An 18,449-nucleotide genomic window follows, 5' to 3' on the forward strand; every position below is an offset into this window, starting at 1 on the left:
CTTCAAAAAAAAAAGAAAAAAAAAAGCACCACTTTTTACGTACCACCCAGATACAGATTCTCCATTACAATCCTCTCCTTTCTCTTTCTATCTCTATCTCTTTTAGATCTGCTCCAGGTTTTTTTCTTTTTTCTTTTCTTTTTTGTTTTTGTTGCTTTTTAGCTTTGCACAGTCACAGCCCACACACCCTCTTTTACCACACTTGGTCGCTTTTGACCTCTTTTATATAAATATATATACACACACACACACACACAGCTGTTAAGTGTGTGTAGTTTGCATTCTGGGCTTGCCTCTTATCTCTCTGTGGGCACTTGGTGCCTTCGTTCAGATCAAAAAAGGTGAGTTGGGTTTTGATTTTCATGTCTATTTGTTCTGTTTTTGTATGATATTTCATGAGTTTGGTCTCTCTCTTTTTTTTGTGTTTGATTTTTTCATGGTATGTTGGTGGTTGCTTCTTGGTGTGTCTTTAAGTCTTTTTTTCATTTCTTTTTTGGATTCAATTGTTGGTTCTTTCTTGGTATGTTGGTTGTTCATATGGGTGTTTATATTTTGTTTTGATATAGTCAGCTGGATGAGTAAAACGTTGGCAAGTCAATGTTTTGATGTAGTGGTCAGATTTTGAGGGCATTTTACATGTGGGGATTGCTTCTTGGTATGTCTAAGTTTATATTTGGATTGAATTGTTGATTTTTTTTCATGGTAGTTGGTGATTGCTTCTTGGTACGTCTTAAGTCTTTTTTTTTGGATTCAATTGTTGGTTCTTTCATAGTATATTGGTGGTTCATATGGGTGTTTATATTTTGTTTGGATATAGTCAGCTAGATGAGTAAAACGTTGCCAAGTCAATGTTTTGATGTAGTGGTTCAGATTTTGAAGGCAAGTTACATGTGGGGATTGCTTCTTTGTATGTCTTAAGTTTATTTTTGGTATGTTGATTTTTTTCATGGTATGTTGGTGATTGCTTCTTGGTACGTCTTAAGTCTTTTTTTTGGATTCAATTGTTGGTTCTTTCATGGTATATTGGTGGTTCATTTGGGTGTTTATATTTTGTTTGGATATAGTCAGCTAGATGAGTAAAACGTTGCCAAGTCAATGTTTTGATGTAGTGGTTCAGATTTTGAAGGCAATCTACATGTGGGGATTGCTTCTTTGTATGTCTAGTTTATTTTTGGATTGAATTGTTGATTCTTTCATGGTATGTTGGTGGTTCATATGGGTGTTTATATTTTGTTGGAATTTATCAGCTAGATGAATAAAATGTTGCCAAGTCAACTTTTTGATGTTGTGGTTCAGATTTTGAAGGCAAACCCATATGGGGATTGCTTCTTGGTATGTCTGAGTTTCTTTTTGGATTGAATTGTTGATCCTTTCTTGTTATGTTGGTGGTTCATATGGGTGTTTATATTTTGTTTGGAAATAGTCAGCTAGATGCGTAAAATGTTGCCAAGTCAATGTTTTGATGTATTGTGCTGATATTGAAAGCAAACCCATATAGGAATTGCTTCTTGGTATGTCTAAGTTCTTATTTATTCTTCGTTTTCAATTTTGTGCCCAAATCTCTTTAATTAGCTCATTTGAATCTCTCTCTTTCTCTTGTGGTGCCTATGGATTTAGTGTGTTAGTACTTAGTATTCATACTGAACTTTGAGATTTGTATTTGTGTGTTTTAGGGGGAGTACGAGAGAGGTCCTGTAATAGATTCTTTAGTATAAACACACATAAATAGAAGTTTCGTATATTTTCTCTGTCTCACTTTTTCTTTTCTAGCCAAGAGGTGCTTTTTTCAGTTTCATTTTGCTTGAATTGTAAGCAAGTAGCCCCCAGACACATATAACAGAAATATGATTACATGTTTGAATATGAATTACATTCACAGATGGGATTAATACAGATTAAAACATAAGGTCTGTCTATAACTGGTCTTGGATTTTACCCAAACCTTCTTTTTTGTTCCAATATTGTAACAGAGGAATTCCACAACCATGCACTAAAACTTAAATGGGAGATTCATAATCTAATACAAATATTAGAAACTTGTGCAATGTCTGCATCCAGGCTCATGGTTGGTTACTTCTACTTGTATAAATTCATCAGGTTTCTTCTCAAACCTGAATGTAAAGACCTTTGATCTTGATTTTGTGACTCTACTATTTGATTGCAATATTCAAGGTTCAGCTAATCTATCACTTGCAAATCTTATAATGATATGAGAAAGAACGTACCTATGAACGTTTGAGAATCTTTACTTACAAGTCCAAATCACAGCAATTCCACAATTTTAAAATTTTCTTTAAAGCACATTAATATTCATAAGAATCTTCATTTGTGTGTATCAAATTTCAATGACATAATTACCTAGAAGCCAAATTTCCTGATGTAAGCTTTCTTCCATGTATACACTAAGTTTTAGTACCAGTTTGTATGATGAATTTTCATTTCAGCCATCTAAACTGAAATTTTTCCTTGCGTGTTATCTGCACTTTCATTTTCCTTGCCTTCTAAACCTTATTTCTTGCTGTTTGTCTTACCTGAATATCGTTTATTTTTATTTTACCATTTATCACTGTGGCCAAAACAAGTCTAGTTTCTAAGAATCCTATTTAAAGTTGGAGAGTTTTGTTTTCTTTGGCCAAGAAAAAGAAAAAAGAATTGGAGATGTTGAATTATACTTCCACATAAAATAAAAGAAAACAAATGCATCTCTCTCTCTCTCTCACACACGCACACACACGAACACACCAGCATCTTATATATTGGTCTGTCAAAGAGAAATTTGGATTTTTAAGTGCTTTGCTTATTAATTTGTCTTATTTTATTTCTAAGTGTTTATCTGAACAGCAGTACATTCTACATTTCTTATGGTCTTTCTAAAAAGTAAAGAATGTATACTAAGTGTAATTGTCGGGAAGTTCTGCTTGGGTATTTTCCCAAGCAGACAAATGAAGCACTATCATGTAAGGATCCTTTGTAGTGGTAAAGCTCCATTATTTTCCCACCAACTTCTTAGCAACCAACTAAACATTAATGGATTCCTAAGATGTTCGTGATAATCCATTCCCAGTAGATACTATTAAATATTTAATAACAGTTGACAGCCTTAGCTACCTTCAACTGGTTCTTCTTAAATGATAGGTACTCAAGTATGCATGTTATGGTTCTACAGAACTAACTTGTAAAGTAGGTCATTCTATTACTTAGTTTTCTAAAATATTAACAATGCGGTGTTTTACTGTTTCAGCCAAAAATCATGTGGGGAGAAACTATGATTAAACCTGAAGGAGAACTAAAAGTCAGTTTTGGTTATCAATGCAATGGAAACAGAGGTAGCTCTTTTGAGGTTTCCAATGGATATGAAATCCTACCTGAAATCCGAAAGAACAGCAGCTTCTCCTGCTTGTCTGGTGCTGCCTTGAGTGCAAATGCTACACTGGCAAACACAAATATTTGCAAAGGTTTGATAGGAGCAGAAATACTTCCTAGTTTGGACTCCCCTAATTCATTTCGAAAGGTTCCCTCTTCACCAAACCTTTCTAGGTTAGATATATTATCGTCTTCTCTTCAGAGTAGCATGTCAAATTTAAGTTGCAGTCCTTCCCCTCCAAGTGATAATGATTCTTATCTGTTAAAACCTATGAGCGCTCCTTCAAGAAGTGAAGGTTTTCTTAATGCTATGGAAGTACAAGTGGCAGGTGGGGCTGCTGGTGAAGACAGGGTTCAAGCTGTTTGTTCTGAAGAAAATGGGTGGCTTTTTTGTGCAATCTATGATGGCTTTAATGGAAGAGATGCAGCTGATTTTCTGGCTGGGACATTGTATGAGACCATCATGTTATACTTTAAATTACTAGGTTGTGAATCAAAGCAGGATTTCTCAAGAGCCTCTGATAGTTTGTATTTGGATCGGTGTTGCCAATATATTCTAGACGATAGTACTATTTATGAGGAAAAGCTTACATCAAGAATTCATAATAACAAGGATTCATGTTTTGACCATATCAACAAGAATGGCTCATCTGCTAAAGAAGAATTGTCATGTGACTCAATTCAGCATGGAGTACTTGATAGCTTCCAACGTGCTCTTAGTCAGGCTGAGAATGATTTTTTATACATGGTCGAGCAAGAAATGGAGGACCGTCCTGATTTGGTTTCAGTAGGATCTTGTGTTTTAGTTGTGCTTCTTCATGGGAATGATTTGTATACACTCAATTTAGGTGACAGCAGAGCTGTATTGGCAACATATGGTAAAGGTGATGAAATGAGTGGGAATGAGAGACTGAAAGCTATCCAGCTCACTGATAGTCACACTGTTGACAATGAGGTTGAAAAAACTCAACTTCTGCATGATCATCCTGATGACCCAATGACCATTGTAGCTGGAAAAGTGAAAGGAAAATTGAAGGTCACTCGTGCTTTTGGAGTTGGTTACTTAAAAAAGGTAGGTTTTTGTTTTCTTTTTATTTTTATATTTTATATTTGGTAAACATAGGAATTATTTTATTTGTGCTTGGAAAATCCATCAGGCAACAACGTTGCATCACATCACATCTTAGTCATACAGAGTTCTTTATACATGAAAGTTACAAGGCAAAGATATGCAAAGGCTGCTTCTTGCCTTCTTGGCAAAGAAAGTGGAAGGACCATCTCATACTATGATAGTCTTGAGCAGCCACCACCGATCTAGGGGATTGCTAGGGGGACCTTTCACCCCCTTCCCCACATTATTATATCCCTAGATCCTTTCCCTCAATAACAGCATTACTGCCTAATGAACCAGAGATCCATTTAAAATTGAGAACCTGAACTCCAAAATCACTTCCTATTACTATAAAAAGGATTATGGAACTTATTGACACAGAGCATTTCCACAAGAGACCCAACCTACTTGTTTCTGGGAGTCTACTGTAGTCTGTTACTCAAGTTATAGACATAGTTAATACATAAAGGGAGAATTCTCTCTGCCATGTCCAAAATGTCTTCTTTATCTGCTATGTTCAAAATTTCTCTCTAATTTCATGTGTGATAAAATTGTCTCAATATGAAAAATGTGATTGTTCTCCGTCTTGCTCATATAGCAATTTAACAAAAAAAATTAGCCTAATGTTTCATCTGAGTGGAAACACCAAAAAGGACAAGAGGTATGCCGTTATATAAATTCATCTGTGCTCACAGGAAATATACTTCTATCCTTCATGAAAAGTTGATTAGTCTGTTTTTTTTTCCTTGCAGAAAAAATTGAATGATGCACTGATGGGTATCCTTCGAGTTCGGAACCTTATTAGCCCTCCATATATATCCACTCAACCATCACTGAATGTACATAGAATTTCAAAATCTGATTGCTTTGTTATAGTTGGGAGTGATGGTTTGTTTGACTTCTTCAGCAATGATGAGGCAGTAAAGCTTGTCCATTCTTATATCTTGAGCAACCCTTCTGGTGATCCAGCGAAGTTTTTATTGGAGCAGCTTGTAGAGAGAGCAGCTGACTGTGCAGGTAAACCTTTAATTTATCTTCATGCAAAAACTTAATCTTCATTTCATTTGAATTGTGAACGGTTTATTTGTTGTGAAATTTCCTCTTCTCAGTATATAAGATATTTCTTTCTTGTTAATTAAATCATTCAGAGTTAAATGTTGCAATATTGTACTTTGATTTTACTCATGATTTGTTTCTTTTAGTTGTAATGCATCCTTAGTGGAATTGTTCCTGTTTAACATTGTACAAATATTTGTAAATTTTCCATACTACGAATTCTTGTAACCTGTAAGTGTATTGAAATAGCAAGTTACCTTCTTTAGAAATTATGTATATCTACTTTTAATGCAACTTACAGTGACAAGATTATGCTCTGAATCAATGAACAATTGTATTTATTTAAGTCGCTTAAAATTAAAGTAACTGAAACCATTGGAATCAGAAAACCTCAGTTATTAATTCTAATCATACCAGGAAGTGAACTAACAACACAATAATAGCAATTCGCTCGAACACAACCCTGCTACTTTAGAAATAGGTACTTTAGGATAGTCACCAAAAGTAGTTATTGCTACAGAGGATATTTAAAATAGGAATTAAAAGATACATTAATCAGTTTTTGTTGCTCATTTTTCTTTCAGAAGAACCATGTTTCTTGAATATAATCCAGTCTACAAGTTACTAAGCATGAATTTGACTGCTGCAGGTTTCACTTTGGAAGAATTAATGAATATTCCAGCTGGTAGGCGGAGGAAATATCACGATGATGTAACTGTGATTGTGATCATGCTTGGAACAAACCAGCGAACCTCAAAAGCATCAACTTGCATGTGAGTTATGAAATGGCCATCTTCTATCCTGCAATAGCCTGTCCTGTAGTACTCATTGGAAAAAAAAACAAATCTTGCGATAGTATGCCCAGTAATTTCTACATTATAGTTTCCAAATTGTATATAAGATTACAGAAACACTTGTTCTTGAGTGTAGAAAAGTTTGTTATTACTGCATTCTTGTATGGCACTCACAAATTGCACGAGTGTCTTTTGTCTGTATATAAGCAATGTTAGCATTATTTTCCTTTGTACTGGAAATTTTGTATGGTGAGAAACTTGGCAAAGGTGGTTAATAAATTGCATGAATCTAGTTGTTGAAAAAAATTGTCAACAAAATGGCCTAGTGTCCCATGTGGAGCAACAGCTTCCATTAGATAAACTAAAGCTAAATATGCAATCTACCTGCTTTTTTCTGAGAATCTCTTTTTTTTCCCCTAATGAATGGTCCTGCAATCTTAATGTGACCTCCCTTTTTACATCAATATATTGCCACTTGTTTCTTCTCTCTTCATCCTTTTTAGCTTATTCGCCCCAAGGCTTGTGAGAATGGAGCTACTGTTTACACAAGCTTATTCTTTTTGTGCTTTTTGCACCTCATTTGAGTGGTTTTCCTTAAGAGTTCAGGTCCACCAGCATATATATGCACTTCTTATCATGGTAGATCGTTGCGAATCTTCTTCTTCTTCTTGAGTCATTGACCAACACAACTATTGGAATTCCTCCAGCCTTTTACATAGCAATCCAAAAAAGATTTTACGTTTGAGAATAGGGTTGTTTGAAAAACTCTTATCTAAAAAAAATTTATACCTAGAAAAAATACGTATTACCAAATGAGTGTTAATCATCACTTATTCAATTGCCATGTTAATTGTTTTAATTATCTGTGTCGTGATTTAATGCACATAGACAGTCTTATAAATCGTCATATATAATGAATTGAAAAAGATTTTCTTAAACCAGTTTGAAAGAGCTGTGTGTGTCATTGTTAGCCCTTCCTTTTTAAGAAACACAGGAAACTCTCACTTGTTTTTACCTGGGTGCATACAAGATTCCAAAGAGAACAAGTTCACCAGGAAGGTAATGTACTAATGTCTTTGCACCACCAGCAGTGTGGCCCACGAATCAAATTTTGAAGCGCCAAAATGGGTGGCCTTAATTGAACAATGACTATGAGCACTGGCAAACAAAAAGTGCTCTTTCTTTCATAGATATGTATCAATCATATCACATTCTAAAAACAGGGTCCACAATACTTTCATCATCATTTTACTGTACATCTCGTGACATTTTGTCTCATCTGCTAAATGCTTAATTTCATTCAGGTAGTAGTAGTAGTAAATAATATCTTCATATAAAAAAATATATATATATCAAAATGCATAAATACCTGCATCAAAGAATAAACAAATTTGGTCGTAAGGTTCTCTTTTGACCTGAGCCTCGAAATGTCAAATGGTGTTGGATTATTTTGGTTGACCATACTCTCTTCCAATGGAATCAAAGTATAAGGAATAGTCTTTATTAGGTTTGGGGCTTGTCTGATCCATTCTTTTCTTTCTCTTTATAAATTATCTTTTAAATATATAGTGTCCAAATGAACAAAACCTCTTGTGAGTATTCTATTCTATACCAAAGAAAGTGAACTTGAATGATAAGAAAATTCCTCATGTTGATGATAATAACTAATAGACACTACCATCCTATGCTATACACTACACAATGATTCGAATTTAATGGTATTATCTTGGACGCTTAGTTTGACCTCAATCAATGAGAAAAAGAAGTATTATTTTATAGATAGCTCTTGCCAGTTGCCACTGCAACTACAATACTCTGTTTTGTTTCGAATCTAAACTGCCAGAAGCTTGTGTCAGTGTTATGCTACCTATAAGACCATGGTTTTTTTTTTTTTTTTTTTTTTTTTTTTTTTTTTTTTATTTTATCATCACAGATTAAGTCAAAATTCATTTCTTTTCAAAGTCAATTTTACAGGTTACCTCCCCACAAGTAATGCATTAGGCACACCGTCTCTATTTGAGCATCCTACAAGTTTTGCTTCTTGTGTTAATGTACTCTTATGTGAGATTGTGAGATAAATTACTACGTGCTTTCCTCGAGTTCTGCAAATACAACAATAAAATTTTAGTCCCAAATTTAAGGATCAATGTCTTGTGTCTTAAGTTTTGCACATATCAAATATAAACATCATAAACATTTTTACTTTGTTCTTAATCAATTTTTTGAAAGAAAAAAATGAAAAACCATATTCTCAAAACACAAACACAAAACAATGGCATTACTCATCTTAGTAAATCCGTTGTATGAATTAGATTATATAGGTGTATATTAGGTTAACTTGGACTATATAAATAAGGATTTTACTAATGTGTGCCCTTAGGGCACACAATAATTAATCATTTTTAGAAATATTTTCTCAGAAATTGAAAAAATATTGACAACTTTTTTCAATTTTCGAGAAAATATTTCTAAAAATAAATGGCTTAATGTTTTGATTAACCGAACCTATAAATAATTATAATGAGTTATACTCATGTGTGGTTACTCAAATCCAGGAGATTTCAGCTTTCATATTACAATAAGTCAACAAACTAGCCCTAAGCACAAGTTACAAAGACTAAACAAACTAGAGTTGAATGCTACAAAATACATCAAACACCCATAGCAATAAGCCATTAACAAATGCCCCCTAACCTGCACTCTAATAAACTCTGTCCCTAACAAAAGGAGTCCCAAAAAGAAAGGCTAGGCTGATCATCATTCATCACATGATGGAGCACCCATTGGCATTTTCATCACTGAAAATCTCAAAGGAATCGAACGGTGTTGCATGCACTGGATTCATCTCACGGTGGGTACCTGCATACGTGTATGGTGATGATGGAACATAATAGGAGGGACCAAAACTTGGGCTAGGGTGTACCCTATTGTAACTTGCAGCATACACCAGGTGAGGGTACCCTTGTGGTGCATACAGAGATAATGGCTGACGTGTAGGGCCGAGATTCACCGGGCCCACAGCAATGTTCATCCCCCAATCATGATTTTGAGATCCAGTGGATGCAGGTGTATCAAGGAATTGTGCACCCAAACCACTACTCTCATTATTACCTTTTTGCCCTTTCCTTTTCTTCTTTTTACCACCACCTTTTGCTGCAGCTGTACCACCACCACCACCACCAACCTCACTTTCACTAGCCTTCTGGTCCACCTCACCGGCGGGACACTTTTCCGGCGCCTTCCCGCCGCTTTCACTTCCATTCTCTTTAGGCTTTTCCTCAACTTTCTCACATGGGTTCTCATTTTTTTGGTCACTGCAATCAATGCCACTTTCTGGATCATTTTCTTTGTCCTTGTTCTTTGCTTTCCCGGACTTTTTCCCTTTTCCGGCCAGATTTTCAGGCCATATCTCGGCGTGTTTGCCTGTTTTAACTAGCTTCTTGATCAGGGTCTCAACGGCAACATTTCCTGTGACTGTGACTTTGTTTTGCTGTGAATCAAAGCTTGTGGTAAAAACACCTGCACATGACAAAAAAGAAAGCACAATAAAGGTTGGAACTTTGAAACAGTGTTTGCTTGCTAAGAATTTTAGGTAAACAAAGTACAATTAAACACATAAAAAAAGGTTTGGGATTTGACTGTTTACGTAGTCCTACTTTTTCTAAGCATATATTCAAATAAAAAAAGTTTTTCATTTTTTTTTCTTAGTTTTTTTAGTACCATCAATGCTTTGTAGAACTTTCCTGACTTTCCTCTTGCAACCTTCACAGTGGAGAGAAACTTTCAAAACCCATGTCTGAAAAAACAAGTGCAAACTTAATGAGCTTTTAAAATGACAAAGCAGTGGCAATAGAAGAAGAATAATAAGAAGTGGGGTTTGTGTTTTAAATTTTTAATGTACCTGGTATTGAAGTGGTTCTGAGCGTTCTTGAGTGGATTTTGTAGCCATTAGAGGAAGAGAGGTTTAGGTTAGAGAGACTGAAGGAGGTGAAGAAACTTGAGAGACAGTAGAAGAGTGTTAAAGAGAGGAAGGAATGAATGTGAGAGAGAATTTGAGAAATGAAGATAAGGCCAAGTCTATGCCTTTGTACTCCATAGTACTTCAATTACATGTACTCAATGTTAGGAATGTGAACCAAGTGTGCAGGAAGGATAACTATCAAAGTATAAAGTGAAAATGACAATAACACCTTGTTGCCTACTTTTGCAATAAATGAGTGTAATAAATAAAACAAAACAAGGGCTCTCTCTTTCTTCATTTTATTGCCAAAGAAAAACATGTTTTGATTACCTTTATTTTCACTTGTTCCTACCTCAAAAAAAATAATAATAATAGTCGACTTGAACTTAAATGAACTGATTAACATTTATGGCCCGTTTGATAGGAGAGTTTGATTAATATTGTTTGTATTTTTTTGAAATACATGTAGGTAAAAAAATGTAAGGAAATACGTGTAATATTGTTTAAAAACTGAAAATATATGTTTAAAATGCTCTACCAAACAGGACCTTAAACTTCTACTCATTTTGTCGATCAACTTGAGTGAAAGATCCCTAGTTACACTACCCAAATATATTTTGTAGAGTTAAGTTGCATTTAGTGTAATTTTTAATTGTCAATGTTATCTATTTAATATATTTAAAGTAATGCTATAGACATAAACTATTTTATAATATTTTTACAAACTATTTATATTATAAATTTTTATTAGTTCTTATCTGGACCCGTTATTAATATTATCTTTTTACTTATCAATAATTATCCATTACATCAACAATTTATAAAATATATATATATATATATATAAAATAATTTGTAATTGTAACATTTTCTGTATATTTTTATTGAATATATTCTATAATAAAGTCACAGGACATTACATTTTTTTTTACTATTTATACCAAAGAATTTATAATTGAATAGTTAATAAATATATTCAACATCAATGTATAAATATGTTAGGAACCAAAAAAAAAGTGTAATTCTAAATTGAAAATTTGAAATATTAATCCAATAAAATATTATTAAGTAATGTACATTAATGATAAAAGAAAATTACATAACTCTTAATTTCATTTTCATCATAATGTATTTCAAATTCTACGCCATATATTTTTAAACTTGCTCAAAATTTGAGTTAGTTGTGCAATTAATGGTTTTTGACATTTTCAGATGGAAGCTCCAATTCCCTCCTATACCTATATTAACATATTTCCCTAAATGCAGCAAGAAAGAGATTGACAAGACAAAAGAGTAGACAACACTAACACTCTACGTTAATAATCCCATTATTTTGTCGCAAATAATAAATAAACATTTCAATGGTAGGTAATGGATTAAATGTTGGAATTAATTAATTGTGAACAAAAATGAAAACACCAAGCCCAAAACGGTGTGGTTTGAATTTTCACCGGGAAAAGGAATCTCCCCTTTTCGCGTAAAATAATACATTTGAAATTGAATTGAGCCCGCCAAAAGCCCATAATCAAAACCGAGGCGAGTGGGCTTGGCCCATCAAATCATTTTAGGGCCATCCAATTGTTACAAACAGGTTGAATCTGTAAAATGATTTGATGGGCCAATTAGGGTCGTAGCCCGTTTGACATTTTTATGGACTTCATAAATTTTGTAAAAATAAAATTGTAAATATACATATATTAAAAAAAAAATAATAATAAAAAGTATTTGAATTCTAGTTAACTCAACTTGTAAAATCTCTGATAGTTGTATAAGAAATTTGGAAAAACTCTCTAAAAAAAAAGAGTATATTCATTTTAAATTTGAAATATATTCAAAATTGAAGATAAATTTAATCATTATTTATGTAATAAGATTTAACACTACTAACTAAATAAATCAAATGAAAATATATTTATAACACATTCAAATCAATCAAATTCAATAATGATTATACATGATATATGTATATATATGCCAAAATAATACTAATTTCTTTCCTATTATATTCATCATCTTATGTAATCAATCTCCATTCCATAGTTTAGGTCAATATTATCATCATTTTCATCATATTGCAAAATCATTTCTTCATTAACATCTTCATCATCTCCAACATTTACTATATCTTATTCTTCTATTTTAATAGCTTTTTTCTTTATATTTCTTTTTGGCATTCTAGTTTCTTGGACTTAGAACAATATTAATATATATATATATGTGTGTGTGTGTGCGCACGCACGCGTGTTATCATTTAATAATTTATTTACAGTATATAAAAGAAATTTACCGATATAAAAGTGAAATCTCAACTTTGTTGCTCAAATTTTGTAGTAAAGAGAAGAAATAAAACTCAAGACCATGTCATTTTAGGATTTGGCTTACATCCAAAACTTTTTTAACTAGAGGTGTCCTTTTGTTTTAAATACACAATAGCAAGTGGTAATAACTTTTAAATTTTTAATCTGCACATTTTATTTAGTTAGTGAGTAATGTGACAGTTTCTCATTAAAACAAAAGAAAATTTCAGTTAAAAAAATACTTGAAATAAGCCAAACCTATTATTTTATCTAACTCAATCAATTAGGTCAATAAATATAAATTCAAATCTAATAACTTGTTGGACTTAGGCCGAAGCACAAATTTTAACAAAAATAAATAAATTTAATCCCGTGTATTGTTCGATACATATAATTCATGATTCATACAATATCTATATATCTTACAATTCATGAATTGGTCAATACACACCTACAAAACAATATTTTTTTCACTCCATTCAATATATATCAAACGATACTAGTAAATATGATACTAGCAACTCTGAATAGGGCATCCTCAATTGTGAATGCTGTTATTTTTGAGCATGTTTACTTAAAAAATTTTGCTTCAAGAATTTGATATTAAAACCTCAGCACCACCAAAAATTTACACTTTTATGGTAATGGGTGAGGCTTAGGTCCAGTGCACCATACACTGGACCAGTTAAGATGGTGACATGTGTTCAAAAGTAAACACGTGTTATAATCTCAACGGGTCTAATACAACTAAACACTGAACCCAAACCTCACCCTATGGTAATTATCTAGACATCAACCCCACAAGAGGGGGCAAGTGCAGGCCAAATTGCTAAAGAAAATTAAAACTTCTAATCAATGAATAAAGGATAAACAAGAATTAGAGAATAACCAGGCAAAACTCCACAAACAATTGATTTAGAAAAGAGTTCTGTGTTGTGCTTAACAAGGTTGTAGCTGATACTAACTAAAGACAAGGCAAAGCACAGTAGTACACATTCAACGAAGAATACTCATCTCCTTTTGGGGCAAAACCTCATGCACACTCCAGAGCAAATCCCATCCTAGTTTTCACTTCCTTCATCATATTCCAACTTTTTAGGCAAAACAAGTTCTTCCTTGTCATCTTCTTCAACCTTAGGATCTTGGGCCTGGGCATCTTTAGCATCACCTGAGACATCATAATCCATCTGTCTAGGCAAAACAAGTTCGTCCTGGTCATCTTCAACCTTGGGATCTTGTGCCTGGGCATCTTTAGGATCACCTGAGACATCCTGCAGCTGCAAAAACTCGATATAGATCAATCCAGGTACTTTTGATTAGTTACCAAAGCATAAGATAATGACAGAAGTTTATTTAATAGATAAACCCTGCAAATGCAAAGGAAATTTAGTATAACAATAGCTTACCCCCAAGGTTCTTAGGCTTGAAGAAACATCATCTTGTTGCTGCTGCAGAGTGGTCCTCAGTTCTTGAAATTCCTGGTTTCAATTTGATTTAAAAAATCTTCACACAGATATATCTTTAAAAAAAATGGAAGGATAAATCTGGAGCACCACTCACTGATCGAAGTTGATCCACTTCAACATTGAGCGATTTCTTGAGTTCCGAAAGCTCCTGTAAGAAGCAAGAGAAAATTGCATTAAAAAAAAGTTGCAAGTGAAAGTTGAAGAGCAAAGTAATCTCCACACCAATTAGAGAAGATGAGTTCAAATATCCAAATATCAAACAAAAACAAGCAAGAAAGAAAGAAATTGAACAAAGTAATGTTTACATTTAGATTACCAGTTGGACATATTCAGCACATTGATGTACTTAATATTTAACTTCATGAAGCATGGTTAAAGATGATTTTAGAATCTCAATTGATAGACAATCCTGTTTTATTTTAGATTTATTTTGCCACCCCAATCACCATGTATATATGTTACAGTCTGAACTTATTCATATAATATTACAAATTTATGGATTACGATCATTTTAGATATCAAGTAATGATGTTCAACACCTATACCTGGATTTTTGTCTTATTGTTCAGGATTTGAACATAGACCATTGTTGTTTAACCATTGGCATTAACAAGTGAAAAGGAAAAAAAATTATGCCAAGCTTCCATCTTTTCATCCCTAGAAGACTTATCACAATGAAAGAATTGAAAATTTTCAAATATCATTTGCTTGCATCCAAGTCACCATTTATTTAAAATATATTATCGCATCAACACACTGCACCTATGTGTATTCTATGTCCTTAGTCGTCTTTCATATGATGCTTAGTTTCCAACGGAATGATTAGACATATAAAGTTGTCAACCAATATCCTCAAATATCTATTACTAGTTAGTTGCCTATAAAACCTTGTATGATTTGTAAATTGAAATGCATAGAGGTAGCTACTACCATCTAAATGAAATTTTTGGTAATTCTCCCAATGTGACCATGCCCATTGTTACTTTCTTTCCATAACTGTCCATTCACTTTCTAATTGTTTTGGACCTTGAAGCACTAAAGCATATGCCATACGGTCAAAAACATATAATCCACTCTTGATGTCATTCATCCAGAGTTGATTATACTAGTATAAATGAAGCATCTATTGTATGTATATATGCAATTTAGTTAAATGCATTTCCATAAACTTTTGCTGTGACCAAGATGAAGAATCTAACAGAAAGTGAGAAGAGATGAAAAGATCAACCAAGGCAGTCAAGGCAAAAGGCAACCTTAAGGTGCCAAGGCCTTGTATCACCTGAGGAATGAGGCAACAAAAAGGCACCAAATTCTAAATATAGTAATTACAAATATAGAACGTAAATCATATGTATCTAATATATTAAAATATTATAATCAAGTGTTTTGGACATGTTTTACTTGAAAAAATTAGGTCTATTAATTGATTACAAAAAAAGCTTACCACAATTTACACTCAATTAATTATTCTAACAATAGGTCTTACAACAAGATTTTATAAATTAATTAATCTCACAATAATTTTACAATAAGCTTTTGTAAGTTAATAATTTAAAGAATTTATAACAAGCTTCTATATCATTATATATATAGGAAGGACAAAAAAAAAAAAAAAACAAACAAACAAACAAACACACACCAAAAAAAAAAAAAACCCCAACAACAACTTAGGCTCTTGCCTTAGCACCTTTTACATGGTTTAAGGCACAGTTCGCCTTTGACTACCATAAGATCAACACACAATCACTGTTGCTAATCAGGATTATGATGAATGGAAATACACACACAACATGCATCAAAATTCAACCCATATCAATTAAGAGGCACCAGAAAAGTTAACTCTTCGTGCAACTTTAGAACTAAAGAACATCAATGTCACTAAAATGACTATAAAATCTAAAGAGATTTTCCACATTAAATAATAATCACAGAGTGATAATGAATATATCCAACCTTAAATTTGAAGAGTCTAACATCGGGCACTTAAGACTATAATATTAGCCAACCATTCAAACACCCCTATAGACTAAATCTAAGTCTAGCATATAAAAATTGCAACCCAACCACACAGACAGAGCTTCAGTTTGCAAAAAGTAGTGCAGACCTGACTTACAAATTCCAACATTTGTTTAAAATAAATTCAAAGCAAGAAAGCTACTCTTAACATGAGACAAATCAAACCATATATAGGATCTAAATACCATACAAAAGGAATATAGTGCCACAGTAAGTACCAAAAACACACACCCACATCTTATATTATTAAATTACTTACCACTGAATCGCACACACAAGCAAGAAATCATGTTCGCCCAAAACTTACCACAACTCAAAAAAATCCAAGTGATCAAAATCCAGATAAACCCATGTAGCATATAATACTGTATATACAATGACAATTTGTGAATAATTATCCTACACTTACATCGCGATAGGTCTTAACTTGAGTGTCCAATTTTGATCTCCAGCTTTGCAAATCCTAAGTATCCAAAAACAAGGATATTGAGAATTGAAAATTAATAAAGTAAAATGAATAAATAATAAAAAAGAACACCACCACTAAGCTAAATGTGACCTGTTTTAGTCCTTGAATTCTATTAAGCAGCTCAGTCCTTGATTCATTTAGTTCCTGAGAGCAAAAATAACGTAAATGAGAACATTACAACTTGAAATTCTTGTTTGGCTGCTGAGAAAATATGGGGGCAGATAATAGAAAATAGCTGTTCTTACTCTTTGAAAAAAAAAAAAAAAAACTAAGCCTCAATCAAGCTAAACGAATTCATTTCTGGGTTTTTCTTTCCCAGCTAATCTAAAACCTAAAATTCTGAACCTGCATTTTTTTTTTCTAAGCTACCAAACAGAACACTAAAGAAAATAAAAGCAATCAATGGTGGTATTTAAAAATTAAAAAAAAAAAAAAAATACCGCGATCTTTGTGCCGATCGGAGGAATGTTCTCCTTCTTTTGCTGCCAACAAAAATCACAGATCATCAAATTTCAACACATTAAAAAAAAAAAAAAAAAATCACAGAGAAAGAGAGAGATAGAGATTTTACGAGTGAGAGAGGAGCGGCTTTTGGGAGAGGAGGAGAGGAGTCAGAATCAGCCATTGGATCGATAACTCCGATGAGATTTCTAGGGCTTGTTTGGGGTTTTTTTTTTTTTTTTTTTTTTTTTTTCTGGGTTTGATTTGAATGAGGTTCTAAGCTTTAACGAAGTACTTGTGAATTGAATGTGAAGTGTTTGATGTTTTGCCAGAGAGAGAGAGAGAGAGAGAGAGATAAGATTATAAGAAGTAGTGGACAGTGAAAGACAAAGTGGCAGAGAAAGAGAGAGAGATTAGGAAAAGAGGCAAACAGGAATGAGAATTTGAAATTTGAGTTTAGGGACGTGTTTGGGCGGGCTATGTCAAAATTAAAAGCACTAGTTGTAGTAGTAGTTGTAGCTACTTGAGGAAAATGAAAGGCCAGTTTGTCAAGCTCAAACTCAATTGTGTTTTGAAAGTTTTTAACGTAGATCAATCACTAACGCATAGTCACATGGGGAACATGAAGAATTATTGTACTGAAACTCAAGGGGGTCTCTTTCAGTGTAGTTGCTTGCACCTTTTCAGGACAACCTATACTTCTGTCTATTGCCGTCCATTTGGTACTAATTTAATTATTTGGCTTTTGAGTTTTTTGTTTTTTGTTTTTTGTTTTTTTCATAATTCAATTACAATAATAGAGATTAGAGACTGAGATATTTGAATATGGTTTGGTTCTTCTAACAATTGAAATTGATAGCATGCTGTGCAATATCTTTGAGTTACAGGACTTTTTAATGGTAAACAAAGTTTAAAACAATATATACTCAATTTGTTTCGATGTAAAATATTTTCTTTCAAAAAATATTTTTCGTTTAAAATATTTTCACAATAAATTATTTATATATAATATTTTGTTGATTTCTTCTTCTTCTTTTTTCTTCAAATAAATATACTATGGAAACCATTTTCCAAAGCTTTGCTCCTAGAAAATCACAAACTTTCCTATACTCTTATATAGATATTAAATAACAACTTTAATTCACTACTTTGAAAATATTAACGTAGAATAACTAAAATTAGCTTAAAAACAAGCACAATTAAAATAAAATAATTAAAATTGCCCGTATAAGCATGATCAAAATATGAGTGCAACAACAACAACAAAAAATAAAAATAAAAAAACCCCAAAAAAAAACTATCAACCAAACAATAATACCCATTACCACACCTAAGAGCACTAGCAATGGGAATGTAAAAAAACAAATATTTTATATCTTCAAACACTACTTTATCTATTTTACCAACACATCCAACAATACACCCAACATCCCAGTTTTTATTTTTATATATAACCTAATAAAAAAATAAAAAGT

The 18,449-nt window shown here is 32.8% G+C and overlaps 3 protein-coding genes across 5 annotated transcripts; 1 reads left to right on the forward strand and 2 right to left on the reverse strand.

The window, feature by feature from the left end:
* On the forward strand, positions 1-6,545 carry LOC126689068 (probable protein phosphatase 2C 40). The gene is made up of 4 exons (XM_050384094.1): positions 1-341; positions 3,242-4,435; positions 5,227-5,491; positions 6,180-6,545. The coding sequence occupies exons 2-4, from the start codon at positions 3,251-3,253 to the stop codon at positions 6,305-6,307; spliced, it is 1,578 nt and encodes a 525-aa protein (XP_050240051.1). The 5' UTR covers positions 1-341; positions 3,242-3,250; the 3' UTR covers positions 6,308-6,545.
* Positions 6,546-8,865: 2,320 nt separating this feature from the next.
* Positions 8,866-10,494, reverse strand: LOC126689069 (heavy metal-associated isoprenylated plant protein 35-like). The gene is made up of 3 exons (XM_050384095.1): positions 10,226-10,494; positions 10,045-10,120; positions 8,866-9,843 (listed from the first exon to the last, which is right to left on the reverse strand). The coding sequence occupies exons 1-3, from the start codon at positions 10,271-10,273 to the stop codon at positions 9,089-9,091; spliced, it is 879 nt and encodes a 292-aa protein (XP_050240052.1). The 5' UTR covers positions 10,274-10,494; the 3' UTR covers positions 8,866-9,088.
* Positions 10,495-13,467: 2,973 nt separating this feature from the next.
* Positions 13,468-17,556, reverse strand: LOC126689070 (uncharacterized). 3 transcript variants are annotated; one of them, XM_050384097.1, is made up of 7 exons: positions 17,105-17,556; positions 16,974-17,015; positions 16,624-16,677; positions 16,474-16,527; positions 14,143-14,196; positions 13,989-14,060; positions 13,468-13,853 (listed from the first exon to the last, which is right to left on the reverse strand). In XM_050384097.1, the coding sequence occupies exons 1-7, from the start codon at positions 17,156-17,158 to the stop codon at positions 13,644-13,646; spliced, it is 540 nt and encodes a 179-aa protein (XP_050240054.1). In that variant the 5' UTR covers positions 17,159-17,556; the 3' UTR covers positions 13,468-13,643. The 3 variants fall into 3 exon arrangements, with proteins under 3 accessions (XP_050240054.1, XP_050240053.1, XP_050240055.1); XM_050384096.1 differs by having other exon boundaries at positions 13,468-13,859; positions 17,105-17,545; XM_050384098.1 differs by lacking the exon at positions 16,624-16,677 and having other exon boundaries at positions 13,468-13,859.
* Between the last annotated feature and the right edge of the window lie 893 nt (positions 17,557-18,449).

The sequence above is a fragment of the Quercus robur genome, chromosome 6, assembly GCF_932294415.1.
Source record: "Quercus robur chromosome 6, dhQueRobu3.1, whole genome shotgun sequence".
Lineage (NCBI taxonomy): Eukaryota > Viridiplantae > Streptophyta > Magnoliopsida > Fagales > Fagaceae > Quercus > Quercus robur.